General features: G+C 38.7%; 1 protein-coding gene across 4 annotated transcripts in view; it reads right to left on the bottom strand.

Moving 5' to 3' along the window:
- LOC131223614 (uncharacterized) overlaps positions 1 to 18,860 on the bottom strand; it is a 57,694-nt gene that overhangs the window by 17,026 nt on the left and 21,808 nt on the right. For all 4 annotated transcript variants that reach the window (XR_009160583.1, XM_058219061.1, XM_058219062.1 and 1 more), the window contains exons 3-5: positions 17,184 to 17,313; positions 16,658 to 16,746; positions 474 to 718 (exon numbers count right to left, since the gene is read on the bottom strand). Coding sequence is in view for 3 of the 4 variants with exons in the window: in XM_058219061.1 (XP_058075044.1) it covers positions 474 to 718; positions 16,658 to 16,746; positions 17,184 to 17,313 (464 nt within the window). In the remaining variant the exon portion in view is untranslated. The remainder of the gene's footprint in view (positions 1 to 473; positions 719 to 16,657; positions 16,747 to 17,183; positions 17,314 to 18,860) is intronic.

Here is an 18,860-nt window from a genome sequence, read left to right as displayed (position 1 = left end):
GCCGTTACGTGTACAAAAAAACGACTCGGCCGATACATAACCGTTTTGGGACACCCTGCTTGGGACTAGCAATGAAAGCACAGAATTCCCACAGGCGCAATGTGATAGACTATTACATGGGTTGATTACAATCAAGCGCTACATGACAATAAGTCTCCTTGGAACTTATGATACTAAGCTTACAAATTTTGAACACTGACCAAAATATTGAGATTTTAAGATGCAACATCAGATCATAAATAAATCTTTTCCACTTGCTAGTAGACAAGACAAAATTTCCTGAATCCCTTGAGGATTAGGCAAAGGATGCCACCGTAAACATGTAGAATCTAGAAAAGATAAATAAAAAGGGAAGGCACAAGAAAATGGCATGGATGCAAAGTTTACACGTATCTACACAGTACAAGATAATTTCCCATATTCTAGACATATAAGGACAGTAGCAATAGCCAGTAAGAGAAACAAGGTCTCACCCTTGATTGAAAATAACATCTGTAACAAGATCTCTCTTGGTGCGTGGTTCGGTAATAGGTATAAAACATTCGTGCAGTACACCAAGTGCAACAGATAGCTTGCTATGATACTCCGTCATTGCCTCACCATCTAATGTATTGAGATCACAACTGACATCTTTCCTTGGTCTCAAAAGGGTCCAAGTTAAACCTGCAACGCCTGTTTGTTTTGACTTTCCTATAAGTTTCTGGATACGCATAAATATCTGCAGGAAAAAAAAAAAAAATCAGTATTTGACATTAAGATTGTCGTAATTGAGGAAATAAAGGGGAAAAAAAAAATCAGTATTTGACATTGAGATTGTCGTAATTGAGGAAATAAAGGGAAAAAAAAAAAAAAAAACGATTACTTATTAACACTACCATATCAGTCCCTGGATAAATAGCAAATACAGGAAGAAACATTCGACAAGCTATCCCAAATGGGAATGCATATGAATACTTCCAATCGCAGTAAAATAAAACTGAGATATTGTTGTGGTGGTGAAAATTAATGGGCAAAAGGACCAAATACTGCCTCACAGTGCTAATAGGACGAACTGTCCCCTGCCTTTATTTTTGTTCCAACCTGCCCCTAGATTTAAGAACTACTTCCTAAACACCCCCTGGTTAAGAAAAAAACGAGAAAAGAGGCATTAAATTTTATTAAATTCCAATTATACCCTTATTCAACAGCAAGATCAACATTTCAGCACCATTTTAAAAACAGTGTTGACTCTTCAAATGTATACATGACATAGTTTTATCATTTATCACAATTTAGACTGTCCAGATCACTTCAACAATTGTGGATTGCACATAACCCAGAAGCCACACTAACAAAAAGATAGTAACCATTGATTTTGCACTTAAAATTTAGATCGCTTACTATTGTACTTTTAACCATGCATATGCTCACCATTAAACATGGTTAGTACTGCTTGGTCAGTGCCAACTTAAGAGATATATCCATCCACAATGCATCCCAGAGCTAAGATGGTCTAGACTGTACTCATGTGGGGCATAAGTCAACACCATCCTTATAACATTCTGAAATATCATTGGAGTCTAGCCCATAAGGTATACCATATGGCAAACAACTAACCTCTATTTATTGTTATTAGGTATTACAATAAGTCAAGGCTATACCTTTCAAGAATATGTCCATTGGATTTGTGGTCTTTTTTGTGATTGAAATTGTTGATTTGACAAGATTAGCAACTGATGGCAAATGCCTTAAAAATCTTCAAGATTAGTAGAACCTAAACTTCCTATCAGCAGCATGCAGAATAATGGTTAAGGAGATGGTTTGCATTCAAAGGAATGTCCAAGGGTTGAAAAATTCCAACCTAAGAATATTTCTTTGGGGCATCTCCATCCACAGTGAGGATCATCATATACACGATCTGGATCATATATACCCAACCGGCTGACCCCAAGGGGATCATCAAAGACCTTTATTGGATTAATGCTTAACAAGGAGCTCCAGTTAACCAGTTACTGATAGCGGACAACCGACCAGCGGACCAAAAGCTCCAGAGCTGATGAGGAAGGACCGATTTATCCCTATATGCAGGCCCTCCTAGGAAAACCCAGGTAAGACCTCCCTGTGAACAACCCCCGCTTCACACAGGTCCCCAAGTCGCACGGCCCCACAGTGGGCCCCACCTCATGGCCATTCTACATCTCATATACCCCCACCTCATGGGCCACCCCACCCCAGTATGGAGATACGGTGCATCATTGGAATCACACCAAGATGGCCCCACATCAATTACTTTCAAAGGGTGGGTAGGAGTGTAGTTTGGTGTCCCTCATCTCACGGAGATTTGAAGGACAGCAAGATGCGGGCACTTGAAAACCTGTTTAAGAGAATCCTATTTATGTGCCTATTAGCAGGATAGGCTGAAGAATCTGGGTGCCAAATCCAGGTGACCTAGTGAAATCTTTGGCTATTTTATTGTGAAACTGTAAAGAGGCTAGTAATCAGATCCAGGTGACCTAGTGAAATCTTTGGCTATATTATTGTGAAACTGTAAAGAGGCTAGTAATCAGGTTCTAGCAAGGTATTCAATAACAGTAACAATGGACCTAACTGCCACCGCCGTTACCATTAGGATATGAGCCGTAACAGCCATTACAGCCCTTAACAGCCTTTTTTTTTTTAACAAAAAACTCATATCAGCCCGTAATGGGCCATTATGAGCTATTTTTCCGTAACAGCCGCTACAACCTCGTAACACATAATGGTGCCCCACCATTACCATTACATAAACGTTTTTGCATATCATGGGTTCAGGTATATAATAAATTTCAGAAAGCTCCTGTTCCCCTTAAAATACAGGCTTTTGTCTGAACAGCTCCATTGGACAAGAATCTGCCAATTGATCACCTCAAGAAGCGCAGAATGAGGAAATGGTGATGCTGAATACATATTGCTTTTGTTTTCCAATGAAGAAGATGATCATGCCTGCTGCTCCACTGTCCCTTCTCCAGGATGGCATCGATGGAAATCCTGTCTAAGTTTGGAATTGATTGGGTCCTTATGTATTCAATTATTGTGATGGTCAGCGGGTGGATAGCTAAAGGGTGAGGAAACATGGGCTGTATCATGTGCAAAATGAACCTACTCGTGACACTCTGTTCGTTGTGGCTGGAAAGAAACAAAAACTTTGCAACGGTAGTCAGGAATTGCTGCAGATTGTAGCATTCTGGGCTCATTTGGAACCTTGTTTCAAGGGGTATTCTGCTTCTATGATTATTAACAACTGGAAGAGATTTCCACGTGTGGGGTTGGTATATCATAGTTGCTAGCTACCTGGAAACCACCTACTGCTGGATATGTCAATATTAATTTTGACAGCAGCTCCTTTCCAAATATTGGGTTGGCTGGTATGGGGGGGATTTTGTGGGATGCAGATGGCTCAGTGCTAATGGAATTCTCAGGGCCTATTGGGGTAGCAGAACTGTTGCAGAAATCTAAGCATGCTCCAAGCTATAAAAATTGCAGTCCGTTTTAATGTTGGCTGAGTCATCTTTTAAGGAGACTCAAAAAATGTTATTTCTTGGAGAAATGGGGAGTTGTTTTGATGCAGGACAATTAACCACTTGCTCTAAAAGCTCGAACTGATAGAGCATGGCGAATCAATCCCTTTATCTCAAAGCTCAGGCCCCACATCCCATGGATTAGGACCTCGGTTGAACCCCCCTCGTGGGCCCTACTTCACATGGGTTCCACTTCACACGAGCCACCCGCCTCACACTGGCCGCCCACCCCAAGTGTGCCCCTGCATCCCACGGGCCACCCCACTCGAGCCCGGTTTGAAAATGCCCCTCCATTATGTTTTCTGGGCATATTGCTAATCTTATAGAAAAGACTTAATGACCTATGTTCTAACTGAAGTTATGGCCCTAAATAGAGTGGTATGGCATAAAAGGATTCATGCAGTCGACCCCAATTAGTCGAAATAAGTCTTAGATGATGATGATGATAGAGAAGCAAGGTGTGCCGTATCAGTTTCGGTGGGCATATTGGTGCCCACCCAAATTGATATGCATATCAGCTGTTACAGGGCGTAATGTCTATGATGGTTGAAAACCTTTTATTAAGAAAAAATCTAGAAAATATTGGAAATTTTTGAAATATTTAGAGGATTCCAACTATGTATTCTGTTGTGGTTTTTAACATATTTATGGTGTAATGGTCCACTCTTTGGTAAGAACGTTGCCTCGAAATGTCTAATGATTTTATTAACTCGACGAGCTTAGATTTACCCCAAGTTGGCATGAAATTCATGCAAGCTATGGACTCATCCCACTAGTTCACATCTCTAAACATTTAACATCATTTCCCAAAGAAATTTTAAGAAAGAATTAAAATTATATTCAGATTAATATTCTTGCCGATTTGGGGTACCACTTGAATGCCCCCAAATTGGCCCAAAATTCATACAATATATGGCACTCCTCCCACTAATGCATACCCCTAGGCATTTGACCCCCCCCCCCCCCCCACAAAATAAAAAAAGTAATTATAAGAAAAAATTAAATTCAAATTTAGATGAATAGTGTCCCAAATTTGATGTCCATTCAAATACCCCCAAATCCACCCTAAATTCATGCAATATATGACACCCATCCCACTAATGCATATCCCTAAGCATTCAACAACATTCTTCCCAAGAGATAATGGAAACTTTATTAAAGGCCCATAAGCAACAACAAGCACGAAAATAATACAAGGACAGGGAGACCCCCGAAAGGCACCAAAAAAACAAAGCCAGAACAATTAACAATCCCAGATCTTCAAAAGTGAGGCCCACTTGAAAACAAAAGCCAAGACATTAGCAATCACCGCTTCAACTAAACATGAAATATTGTGAAAACAATGCCTACTAAATAGCCAGCAGGATCAAGTGCCAAACAACTACTTTCTTTCTTTCCAAACCAGTCTCGTGCCAGGACCAAAGCAAGCCCCTGACATTTCCTGGCATAGCCGATGACATTTTGAACCAAGAGAGGGAGTGACATCATAGCTCGAGCGTGAACAAGCAAAAATAAAGAGATGATCGATCATCTCCACTGCTTGCTTTGCAAAGGGAGCACATGTTTGGGATGATCAAGGACCGGTTTTGCAGATCGTCGATCATGAAAACATGAACTATTGTGAAAACAACGCCTACCAAATAGCTGGCAGGATCAAGTGCCAAACAACTACTTTCTTTCCAAACCAATCTCATGCCAGGACCAAAGCTAGCCCCTGACATTACCTGGCATAGCCGATGACATTTTAATGCAACAGAGGGAGGTGATATCATAGCTCAAGCGTGAACAGGCAAAAATAAAGAGATGATCAATCATCTCCACTGCTTACTTGCAAAGGAAGCACATGTTTGGGATGATCAAGGACCGATTTTGCAGATCGTCGATCGTCAAGACTTTCTTCGTACCCACCAACCACATGAACACCACAACCTTAGGATGGGCACCATAAAACCCAAAATAATAGGCATGGCCTTTGTCATTACCCACTTCAATTGGGCGAATCATGTTGAAGAATGAGCTAACTGAAAAACACCTAAATCCGTCAAATACCCCTTCTACACTAGGGGGTCCAACACACAACTGGGCCTCTTGCGGAAAAGCAATCCGCCACTTTGATATCTATGGAAGGCGCTAGCCAAGCTAGATTAGGTAACGCTTGAGATAGGAGCAAATTTCTGCACCACACGTCTTCCCAAAGTCTTAACTCCATATCCATCGCTGATAGAGAAAGATATGCCTTTCTTAAATTCCGCCTTGAGAGACATAATAGGCTTCCAAATATTAGAAGCCTTATCGAGAGAGGATACCTTCACTTTCCAACCACCCGACTGCAATCCATACTTGGAAGCGATGACATCCCTCCAGAAGCTCCCTTCTTCTGACCTAAACCACCAAAGCCATTTCCCAAGGAGAGCTAGATTCATAATACAAAGATACCTAAAACCAACCACCCCCTGACGCAGCTAGCCAATGGGAAGGATTTGCCCAAACATAGGACTTTCAAGCTAAGCACAAGAATCACAGGCAAAGCAAAGCGATAACTAGAAAATTCCATTCATTTCTAAGGTGCCTCGATACTACTCATCCTAAGCTCTTAAATAAACTTTAAGACATACAAATTAGGAAGATTCTTAATGCCATTGACAACCTATGACTTATTACAAAAATGGAGAAGTCATAAAGAGATACCCAAATGATAAGAATGCATTTAAGAAGATTTGACTAATTCATTATTATATAACTAGCCACCTAATTCTTGAGCCTCCTTATTGATGAGCCAGCTATGGGGGCTTCGGCCTAATGGACTTGGGTCTAACCTATAGATCTTAGGCCCAGTTCAACCTGCATCAATTCTCCTCGACTTGAAAGAACTCCACTCCGGCAAGTTAATGACCCGATATTGCTCATAGGGGTCGAGGTTTATGTGCTGGAAGTCTACAGTTGTGATCCATGTGGCATCAAAGAGTGGTTGTCCTTGCCAACGGACAAGAAACTTCTAGTAACCACATTGGCGCGTGGAGACAATTTGGTCATCGAAAACATCAATAATCATGTATGTAAGTGGCAAAGTGGTTGGAAGTGTGATAGCTTGTTCCTCAATATCGTTATCAGTATGATGCCCATGATAGATCGAAAGATCTCCCACGTTGTAAGTAGGACTGAGAGATAAATTTAGCGAAAGATCTAAAACAGAAGCATTAGCACTAATCTTCTTTATGATTTTGAACAGGACCGCATTGTAAGGATGGAGCTTCTTTGAGGATCCAGGGGGTTACCGTTTGGAACAAATATGGGCGATAACTATGTCGTTTTTCACAAATTCAACATATTGATGTCTTGCTTCTGCATGATACTTATAACTTTCATTACTTGCAGCGATATTGCGTCTAACTTCGTCATGCACCTGTTACATATAGCGGATGAAGTCATCAGCTTTTGCATTTGGTTTCGACTCTTTGGGTAGAGGAACCAAATCTATGACATGTTGGATATCCCGAAGCAGAGGCAACTCCTCAAGCAGATCATCAAGGACCAAATATTGGAAGTCAATTTGACTTCATTAGGAAGAGGCTCATCCTAGTCATTAACAGGCTCATACACCTGTTTTGTAACTACAGCGAACATTACACTTTCTCCTTACTCTCTCCTTCAAACTTCTGCATGGTGAGAACATGGGAGTTAGGAAAAGTGACCAATGTCGACGATGAGGGCGTAAATAAAGAATGCGGCATAAGTTGCAGTAGGCGAAGGTGGATCCAATGACCTCACCATAGAAACGTATGCGTGTTGGCCTCACCATCACTTTGTGCCTTCCGATGAAAAAGTCAAGGTTGACGGAGAAGGGTGTGGGCAGTGTTCGAGTTGTCGGTATCGCTACAAGTTTCGCTGGCCAGAGATAAAGATATAATATCGTTATCGCCGATAATATCACCGATAACTGGAAATGCAGGGAAAAAGGGGGAAACATGGAAAAAATGGTGGAATTTTTCAGTGAAACTTCATGACATGTCTAAATACACATATTTACATATTTAGAAATGAAAAAATTACAAAAAGAATGCATTAAATAAGAAGTTTCCATTTAATGGGGGCCAAAAGGCACGCATTGTTGTAAGAAATCACTCAAATAATAACCAAAATGAGTTTATGTAATACAAATGTAAGCTTATAATAATTAAGACATGCAAAAGTAAATGCATTTAAAAAAAATACACATTTATGGCCACATTTCATCCCTACATAGAATGACAAGGTGACTCGTAATCATTGTTCAGATCTTATGGCCATTGAGAGTAGTACTGTGGCCCACTATGAATGTGCGCAGGTTATCCACGTTGGCCATCCATTTTTTCAGCTCATTTTAATAGTTGTTTCGAAATTTGAAGCATGTCCAAAGCTCAAGTGGACCACACCACATGAAACATTGGTAATAATGATTTTCAGAGTTGAAACCTTGGTAGGGCCTACAGTGATGTTTATTTGTCATCTAACCTGTCCATAAGGTCACAAAGACATGGATGAAGGAAAAACACAAATAATATATTGATCCAGATTTTCTTAGGCCTCATGGAATTTTAGACGTTATAATTTCAATTCACACTGTTTCTGTGGTGAGGTCCACTTGAGATTTGGATATAATTAGTTTTTGGGCTAAAGCCCTCAAATTATTTGTTAAAATGGATGGACGGAGTGGATAAAATATGTAAATCATGGTGGACCCCACATAATTTACTCAGTACGCAAACACATATGTACTCGAGTCGGTAGGGACGCGGCTTAGCTACGACAGGTTGAGCGGCAAGACTTGCCACCGTAGTGACGTGTAGCTGTTATCTGGCCCACCATGGTTTATGTTTCGTATCCACACCGTCCAACCATTGGAAGATATCATTTTAACGTAATAGATAAAGAATGAGTCAGATCCAAATCTCTAATGAACCATACCACATGAAAACAATAATGATTGGATATCCACCGTTAAAATCCTCCTATGGCCCACTGTACTATTTATTTGATATTCAATCTGTATGATTACGTCATACAGACCTAGATGAGGGCAAAAATCAAATATTAGCTTGATCCAATACTTTTATAGGTCCCAAAAGGTTTTTAATGGTCTACATTATTCCTGTAATGTGGTCCACTTGAGATTGGGATATACCTCATTTTTGATCTCATACTCTAAAATTGTCTCGAAAAATAGATGGACGGTAAGGATACAATACATACATCATGGTGGGGCCTACAGAACGTTATGGTGGCCCAACGAATTGTTTAATGGTGAAAATCATTATCTCCGCTGCTATTTGTGGTGTGGTCCACATGATCTTTGGATATGATTCATTTTCTGGATAATGCCCTAAAATAATCTCTAAAAATAGATGAACGGTGTAGATATAATAAATACATCACTGTGGGGCCCACGTAACTTTAATCTCCTTTGAACCGTTCGTACAACTCGGAGCTCGAGGAGCGTTAGTGCTCGTCTGCGCACGCCACGTACCTACAGCAGCTATACAGCTACTGTGTGTACACCACCCATTCCACTTCCCTTTTTTTGATAAACCGACCCCGACCATGGCGATTTTAAAGCTCCCAAAAATCTCTCCCCAAATTCCGATTTTTTTTTTTCAAATCCCAAATCAAATCCCCGTAAGCCTAGGTAGAATCCAGTTTCCTTTCAAAGCTATTCCATTCGAAGGAAAAAGGGGATTTTAGGTTTTTCGTTCTTGTGAAAGATCCGGCGCTGTTGACCACGATTGGACAACCAAATTCAGCCGCTTCTTCTTCTTCTTCTTCTTTTTATATATTTTTTTCCGAATAAGAGGGTCGTCGCCTAATGTCGCCGAAAACACGGCATTTGTTTTGCCTATTTTATCGAAATCTATAGGGGAGATTTGGCCAGTGATCCGAAAATATCGCCGATAATATCGAAAATATCGGCGACATCTAGAAGAGAAACGAAATATTGGGGTTTCGGTATCGCAGGTCTGGCGACACCAATAATATCAGCGATATTATCGATTTCTCGCCGATAACTCAAACACTGGGTGTGGGTGACATTCATTGAATTATATCACACCAAATAGTGTCCTCATATATGCCCCTTTTAAAGTACACCAAACACCTTCAAGTCATGGGAATGGCAGTCTCATCAACCCATGTAACCTCGTAATGGGCTTGGGCTTGGGCAATGGATCTTGGGACTAGTTTAATAAAAATGGGGAACCACTCGATGCCCGAAATCGGCTCCAAATTCATACAATCTATCACACTATCATGCTAATGCAATCGGCCTAAAATTACTCTTATTTCATCATCCAACTATAAGATCAATGGACATTTATTAGACAATAAAACCGAAAAATATCTAGTGGTCCTATTTCAACAAACATGTGTCCAAAAAAAAAAACGGTTATGATCATTAAAATAGTTTGATTTTGGGACTGTGGCTTAGCAACAGCAGGTCCCACAATTTAATTAATTTACTTTTGAGTTAATATGTGCCACGTGTACAATTTTCCAAGGGAGCAGATTAGGTGTCACCTATGTAACACATTAGTGGGTATTGCCCTGACCGTAGGGCCCACCTTGCTGTATGCATTGTATATCCATGCCGTCCATCAATTTTTCCAGCTCATTTTAGGGCATGGTCCCAAAAATGAAGCCAATCCAAATCTCGAATGGACCACATAGTAGGGATTGCATGCCCACAATTAAAAACTTCTCGGGGGCCACAAAAGTTTTGGATCAAGCTAATATTTGTGTTTTCCCTTCATCCAGGTCTGTGTGACCTTATCAATAGGTTGGATGGCAAATAAACATTACGATGGTGTTTTTAATGGTGGGTGTTCAACAACCACTATTTCTAGTGGTGTGGTCCACTTGAGATTTGGATTTGCTTCATTTTTGGGACCATCTCATAAAATGAGCTGGAAAAACACATACATCAAGGTGGATCCCATTGTCGAGGAAACACCCACTAACATGTTGCCCAGGTAACACCTAATCCACTCCCATTTTCTGCAAGAGCACCTAGCATCATACACCGCCAGAGTATAAAAAATTTTAAAAAAAAAAAAAAAACCTCCCTTTTAAAACTTGGCTCATAAAGGGCCGCATACGCAGGGTTGACTGAGAGAGAGAGAGAGGGGGGCAGCATAGCAACAGCAACAGCAAAACAAAAAGAGGAGCTGCAACCCCGCAGCAAAAGAAGAAGAAGAGAGGTGCTAATTTTTTAACTTTTTTTCGTTTTCTTCGCAATTACTGTGCATAGTGACCCTAAGCAGGCTGTTTTGACCCTGTATAACGGATCTGTAACGGCCATTATAACCCTGTAACGGTTCATTTTTTCAGCCAGGCTGTTTTGACCCTGTATCGCGTAATGGACTAAGCCGTTACAGTTACGTAACAGTCGCTACAGCCGTAACCAATATGACATGTCTCCTAGAGATGGCCCGCGAACTTTGCAATTGCAAGGATTTCTGCTTGTTTGCATTTCCTGATGCCAATTTGGAGGCTGAGCAGCTCACCAAAATGGGTGTGGAAAGTAGTTCTGTATTTTTGATACACAGTCGAGTGGGAGGGGGCTAACTGCAGCAAGCAGTTGGTTCAGATTCACTACCTTTCAGGTTGGCTTTTGGTCTGTTTACTAAAGGCTGGTGGCCCAGCAAGGGTGCTCGATTGCCTATTTCTTGTGTTTTGCTTCTTGTAATAAAATTACATCATTCTTCCAAAGAAAACAGACCCTGGATCCAACTGCTATGATCCCTGCATACCCCAGAAATAAATTAGTAAGCGTGAGTGAACTTGGTGCCCTGGAGGCATGCATTTTCATGCCTCTACGTACTTTCAGCATGCAGCATACGCAGTTACAGCAGTGACCCAACTATAGTCCTAAAATCAAAATGTTTGGACTATGGATTAGCGGCATACAAATTAATATTGATAGACAAAAATCAGCAACATGGATTAAAAATTAATTAATTAATTAGAAGGTTAGGATAGTTCAGTGAGGGAAATTTTGGTGAGAGTCTGATCACAGGATGCCTGGTTCAGATCATACAAGAACACTCACAAAAGTGCACCTAGGTGGAAGCTGTCTTGTACATGCACCACGATGATGAAGAGACTGAAAGGAGACGGAGAAAGAAAGAGCCAAAGAGGTTAGAGGCCTTCGAGGGTATTTTGAGAAAAATATAAGAGTTAATATGATGTTTTATTTGTTACTGAAAGCAGCTTGGGCCTTGGGGCATGGTTTAGAGCATGTGGGAGGGCATCATTGGTTCCTTTCCCAAAATAAATTCAAAAGGCAATCAGATGAGTGTCCCAATGGGTATCCCAATTGTTGGCGGTCAAAATTCGGCACTATAAAAGCAAAAATATTCATCTACACATATTAACTTGGATATACATGTCAAACCCTAGAAACTGCAGCTCATGCGATTCAAGCTCAAATTCGTTGTTCATAGTTTGACACTTTTCCAAATTCCTTTGTTCACTAGGTAGGCTCATTTAGTTCATTTTAAATTCACTCACTTTGCAATTCAAGAATGCCTATTTCGGTAAACCAGTGCGATACATTAGTTCAAAACCAATTCATATACAAATATTTTGTATCATATTCAAAATGTACATTTGCCCACCAATGATCAAACAGATTTTTAATAGAAGGCATCTAAACTATAGGACCCACATGATGAGTGGATTGAATCAAGCACACATGTGACGCATCACATGTGTGAGTGGAGAGTGCCAAAAAAGTACACTCACACCAATGCACTTGCCATGTACTCGAAAAAGAACAACATAATGGTGGTACTTGGTAGCAATTTGAAAGGTGCCATTGCAGGTCTGTCTTTCTGTGTGGGCCCCATCAGTCAAAGACCAGAGTATGCCCTGATGGATCTGTAGTGGATGCTTCATCATCCTCATCCTCATCTAAGTCTTATCCCAATTAACTGGGGTCAACCAATTGATGCCTCTAAAATGAAAAATCTCTCACAATTGAAGACCCTACCCCTTCCAATTAGTTGCATGCAAATAGGTGATGAGAAAACCAATGTTCAAAATATCGGTATCGCGTTTCATATCGCATCCTTGGGATATAGATACGTATCAGTTATCGCACGGGATATATTGTTCGTATCGGGTAATTTATTACACTTTTGGGAAACATTGGGCAAATTGTTGAATTTTTCGATGGAACTTCAGGACTTGTTAAAAAAGACCTTAATACACATTTTTAAATCATAACATTCAAAAAAAGAAGTGCACATAATAGGTTTCCTTTATATAGGGTTCTAAGCTATGAATTAATGCAACTATATTCAAATTGAATGCATAACATTTAGAGTGTATGTGATGATCATTTCATCAAACACTCCTAAATACTTCAACATTAGTCTCAATTGAAAGTTGGTTGAAGGGAAATTTTGATATAAAAAAATTTAATAATTTTTTATTAATTTTTAATTAAAATTTATTTTTATTTTCCGAAAATTGACAATGACTTAACAAATCAATATATCAGCCCTCATACATGTTTGATTCCATGTTTGCAATGCAAAATTGCAAGCAATTTGGGGAAATTTCAAATTTTCCCCGAATCAAACCGCCTACAATCAAATTTTGAAATAAGAGTGATTGCAATGATTGTTTCATCAAATACTCCTAAATATTTCGCAATTAGTCTCAACTAACAGCTGGTTGAAAGAAAATTTTGAAAAAAAACAAAAAACAAAAAACAAAAACAAAGAGAACATGAAGAACCAATGGATATCGAAATCAAAGCTCCAACTCCATGATTTTTCATGCAAAATATGAAGAACCAATGGAATTATAACCATTTGACACTAATTTAACATAATCTCAACAAAAAAAAAAAAAAAAAGGACCTTAAATTGAAAATGCTCTCCGGATCGAACATGTGGGAAATATCGGCACTAGCTGTGCGTTTCTAATCACAAAGGTGGGATACAAGATATATCGTGGGATATATCGATATTGTCGATATTTAAAACACTGGAGAAACAACAATCATCATTCAATGTAGCCACACCAAAGATAGAAGCATGTGGATCTTCTAGCATTGAAGACTTCGATGCATGCCCCATTCAAAGCAAAGCCAATTATATAAACAATTTAGATCAACGATATGCAATCCCACATGTAGAACTGCATGCTCCTCACTTACTGCGCTATATGAAAAGTTGTGGAGTGCTGATGTAAATTGCAACAGTTACTTTTGGAGAAAAACTGATATTTTGGCATCGTATAGTAACTAATACTCAGGCCCTGCGAGAGTGTACACATGGGAATATAAATAATTTAGATTGAACCATCCAATTTGTGGGGCCAATCTAGATGGATCCTTAACAAAAAATTGTACTGATTTTGATAATATAACTAGCCTTTTTGTGGACACTTAAATAAAAGCCATCAGCCTGAGCGATCACTTATGTGATTATGCGATGGCATAAGTGATCAGCCTAGGCTGATGGCTTATGCAATTATATGCGATTTGACAACATTGCAGCCAATGTTTTAAATAGCAAATAGCGTGTAGCATAGCATTCACCCCTCTAAAGCATGAGGCGTTAGCTACATAGAATGTATCATAAGCTACACGCAACTTCTAGATTTTTAATCAAGGTTGCACTTGGTTGCACTAATTTCATGATATTATGCACCAAATTAGACTGATTAATAATGTAATTTAACAAAATTTCATGATATTTGGTGCAATCAAATGCAACCTAAAGTAGTAAGAAGTTCAATCATTAAGTATGAGGGTACAAAGGTATAGAAAGACCAACAAAACTAATTAAATACTTCTTTTAAAGATGATGCAATTTATTAGGGCCAAAGGCCAAAAAGAAAAAGAAAACCATACAAGGCAAAAAAGGAAAAAAGGAAACAGCGAAAGAAACACAGCCAAAGAAAAGAGATGAGACAAAGCCCCAAACACTAACTCAACAACTAATTTAATATTGTTACTTATATTATTTTACTAAAAGCATTGGAAAGATTGATTAATTTTACTAAAAATAGAAAAATGTAACAAATCATCGTAAACAATAATTGATTTTAATGTTATAGCGTAAAATAACTTGTAATGTGAGCTACATCGTGTATAGTGTAGTCTATGTAGCATGTAGCGTATGCAGTGTTTGAAATATCAACGATATCGGCCGATATATCCCACAATATATCTTGTATCCCACCTGCGCGATACGAAACACACTAGTGGGATATATCACACATGTTCAATCCGGTGAGCATTTTTTTAATTTTTGATCATTTATATATATATATATATATATATATATATATATATATATATATATATATATATATATATCATGTTAAATCAATGTCAAACTGTTACAAATCTATGATTTTTCATGTTTTGCATGGTATGAAAAATCATGGATTGGGAACTTCGATTTCAAGATTTGGAGGACTCAGATGCGGAAAATTGAAAAAAAATCAAAATCAAACATGTACGTTACCGAATCTAGTGATTCTTCTATTGCTTTTGAATGTATTGCTTGTGTTTCCACACGTCTTCTTACATTTATAAATTATTTGAATAGACTTTTAATATACTTAACATCAATTCAGTTAGACAACGCATAGATTAGGACCCCATACAAAGAAAACCTATTATGTGCACTTGTTTTTTGTAATGTTTTGATTTGTAAATATGTATTGATGTCTTTTTTAACAATCTTTGAAATTTTGGTTGAAAATTTCGACCAATTTCCAATGTTTCCCCATGTTTCCAACAACAACGACACATTACGCGATGCAACCGATATATCACATGCGATAACCGATACGTATCTATATCCCGAGGGTGAGATACATAACGCGATACCGATATTTCGAACATTGAGCGTATGTAGATTATCATGTAGCGTAGGCTACACGCGACTTGAGCTATTTTCATGAGCTATGTAGCGTTAAGGCTAAGCTACGTTATGTAGCATAAGCACATGCTACATAGTGTAGCTATTTAAAACACTAGTCAAGGCCATTATGGTGTCGTAAGGCCTGTAACATGTAACAGCTCCACAGTTACCTTTACGTAACAGCCAGTACGTAACGATTTCAGAATACCTTGCTTCCAATTAGACAACAGAAAGGGTCACAGCTGTAGGCTGAACCATGACCTGAAAGATTGGATTTTTCTTCTCTTTTTTTTCTTTCTAAAGTTACATAGGGCCTTTTATTCCTACATGAAATTGCCCACATTAAGAACTTTTTAGAGTAATTTTTGAGTTCTGTTTTTTTTTATTTTTTCAAAACACTAAACTATTCAACAAAGCAATCAAAAGGTCGCCTTGGTTCAACAAAGTGCAGATAAGGCTTCCCACTAATTCCGGCATCTTTTTTTTTTTTTAGAGAGATGACAAAAAAATTATTAGGAAGGCTCGCAAAAACGAGCAAAGAATACAACACCAACCCGACCAAGTCAGGCCTAGCACTCTAAGAAACTGGAGATAGACGACATTCGAGATTCCTTAGGGCCTGTTTGATTTGATGAAATTCCTGGCAGATGAAAGGAATTGTGTCATCATTGCGATTTTACCACAAGTCATATCAAAAACAGGAATGGTTGGTCAAATGCATGTATTCAAGAGACAGAATTTGTAAACATTGCACAATTTTATGTAATTACGGTGAAAATTTCCTATCAAATAACAACATTAGTGTATTTTGGTGATTAACTGATGTTGAAGTAATGCAAAAAATGTCATCATTTTTATTTTACCGTGGATAAGCCAAACGTGCTAATATGCAGTCAAGCGCAGCTGACGTCGGCAGACAAGTAATTTGACCATTACATATTTCCTTTAATTTACCAGAAATTTCATCAAATCAAACAGGCCCTTAATGACCAAAAAAGTTTTTCTTTTTTTCTTTTTTCTGAAGGGTGACATTAAAAAAGTAATGGGAAGAGAAGTTATCTACATGTGGAAAGTTGATAAATCATACACAAAAGCAGGTGAATACACTCCAGCACTGGTTAGGCACAACCATGTGCCACAAGTTCTTTTCAAATGGTACAATCTGCTGCACCACATGACAGAATCTGAAGTGAAGACTTACGGTACCTTTGAACATTTATTGCTGCAAAACCAATTTCCTTCTGGACAAGTTTCTAGCCCCGCTGTGCCTCTTCTTCTCAAGCATCCAACATGATCTGGAGAAAAAGAAATGGATAAAACCATACTTTAGATAGTTCCATATATATAGTTTGGCCACATAAGTAAACATAGGGCCCGTTTGGGTAGTTGAGAAAGTAAAGAAAAGAAAAAAGAAAATGGATGAGTTTTCTCATGATGGGACATTTCATTACACTTGGATAGCAAAAGAAATATTAAATTTCAAAAAGCAATCATTACCCAAAAACCATAGTCAAACTCTCATGCACAAGATACAAGGTGATCATTGTGAGAGTTATATGAGATATTCCACCTGCTATCCAAATAAGACACTAAAAAATGGAATCCATGACAAGCCATTCAATAGTGCTCATGGAAATCTTGGGAAATCATAATTAGACAATCATTAAAACTTTCTTTTCATTTCTTTTCCCACTATCCAAACAGGCCCATAGAGTCAAAAGTGTAAACCCACATTCACGCTCGCACTGATCACAATACAGAATTGTTTTCGCTGTGAACTGTTCACTGTCACCATTGAAATCACTCTTGCCACATATGCCACATCGACAAGTTGGGCAGGACCATTTTCCTTCAGGCACATCCTACATAAGCACCAAAAGTATATTTGCATGTTACCAGAGAGAATTTTTGTTATAGAGAATATAAATTTCTTAACAAGACCGGTTTAGAGCAATAACAGAGTATCAATAATCCAACAAAGATCTTGCTAAGTTTTCATGCTTGAAACCAATTCATATGCATGCTTCCAGCAGGCTTTTGTAAGTAAAACAACTATATAGCGCAATAATGAGAATCAATCCAAGCATGCAATTATTTCATAACCTTTCCCCAGTCACACCACTTCAACCATAATATGTAGGGATAAATGCATCTGGTGAAATAAACAGCATGCAAAAACAATACCATGTTCATAAACACACCAGAATTAAAAGGGATAATCATGAACACGAGTGCATCTGACTTACAAACTAATATATGTGTGAAAAAGTTAGCTTGCATCATTTCAAAACTCATTAACCCATTAAGGGATTTCAAGGTTTAATCAATTAGGCTGATACACGAAATATTGATTTGATGGATTAAAGGTTGATCCAGAATGTAATTCAACTTTAGTTTGATCTACTCAGCTGAATCAGACCCAAATATGCATGCAAAACAGCCAAATTTAAGATTCCTATTAAGGGCTTGTTTGGATCTTTGTTGCACAATCGTTGTAACTAGGTTCCGCTCACACTTCAAAGTCACACTCCCACTACCATTTCCTATCTGTTTATGCATGAAAATTTTTTAAATAGACGCTTCCCTGCTCCCACAACCGAATTTGTGGCTGCTTCAGTGCAATATTCATGCAATTATAGTTTGGATACAGGGAAATGTGCATGCTATTCCACTGACAAAATTTGCTAGGGATCAGTACAGAAATGTATGATCCACTGATTCCTCACTTCAACAAAGGAAGCAAATGCTAGGAAGGGCTATCCAGCATTTCTTAAGATTGTAAAGTGTTAAGACTTCATTGGCCACAAATAGCCAACTAAACGCTTGGACTCTTGGAGTGATGGGGTTTCTCCATACTTTGGCACATGGGAAGCACCTGTCACTAGGGCAATGCCTTGGAAGAGGGATTAGGTGGAGAATCTTCCACCAGAGGAGCAAGACCAGATTTTTGTCTTTACCGTCCACGTCTATGAATACCTCATTGAGGACAAACATGAGGTTTCAAACTCTACCATTTCTATGAAAGAGACATACAGGAAATGGTACACGACCTTTACCACATTGTACTACAGTGTAGTAGTGTACTGGCTCTGGTGGGTTTTTTTTTTTCTCCAAGGCATGGACTTCTCATGGACCTTTTTTTTAACCTTCTTATTGCTGTACTTAATCCCTTCAGATAAAGGTGTAAAAGGCGTTATTGTACTTAAAGGTGAGGGAAATCTCCCTCCCTCAACTCATGGTAGTTCCCTCGATGCACGAACCTTGTCCTCAACCATCCAATTGTGGCTGCTAAAAGGAGGGTTAAATGTAAAATGTTAGGCTAGAAAAATTAAATAAGCAGGATTAGATGGTTTAATACCATCCAATCCGAGTGATGCTAGGACCATCATCAATCCACGATGGGGCTCGT

The sequence above is a fragment of the Magnolia sinica genome, chromosome 13, assembly GCF_029962835.1.
Source record: "Magnolia sinica isolate HGM2019 chromosome 13, MsV1, whole genome shotgun sequence".
Taxonomy (NCBI): Eukaryota; Viridiplantae; Streptophyta; class Magnoliopsida; order Magnoliales; family Magnoliaceae; genus Magnolia; species Magnolia sinica.
Note: the sequence above shows the minus strand (reverse complement) of the source record. Positions and strands in the feature narration are given on the sequence as shown.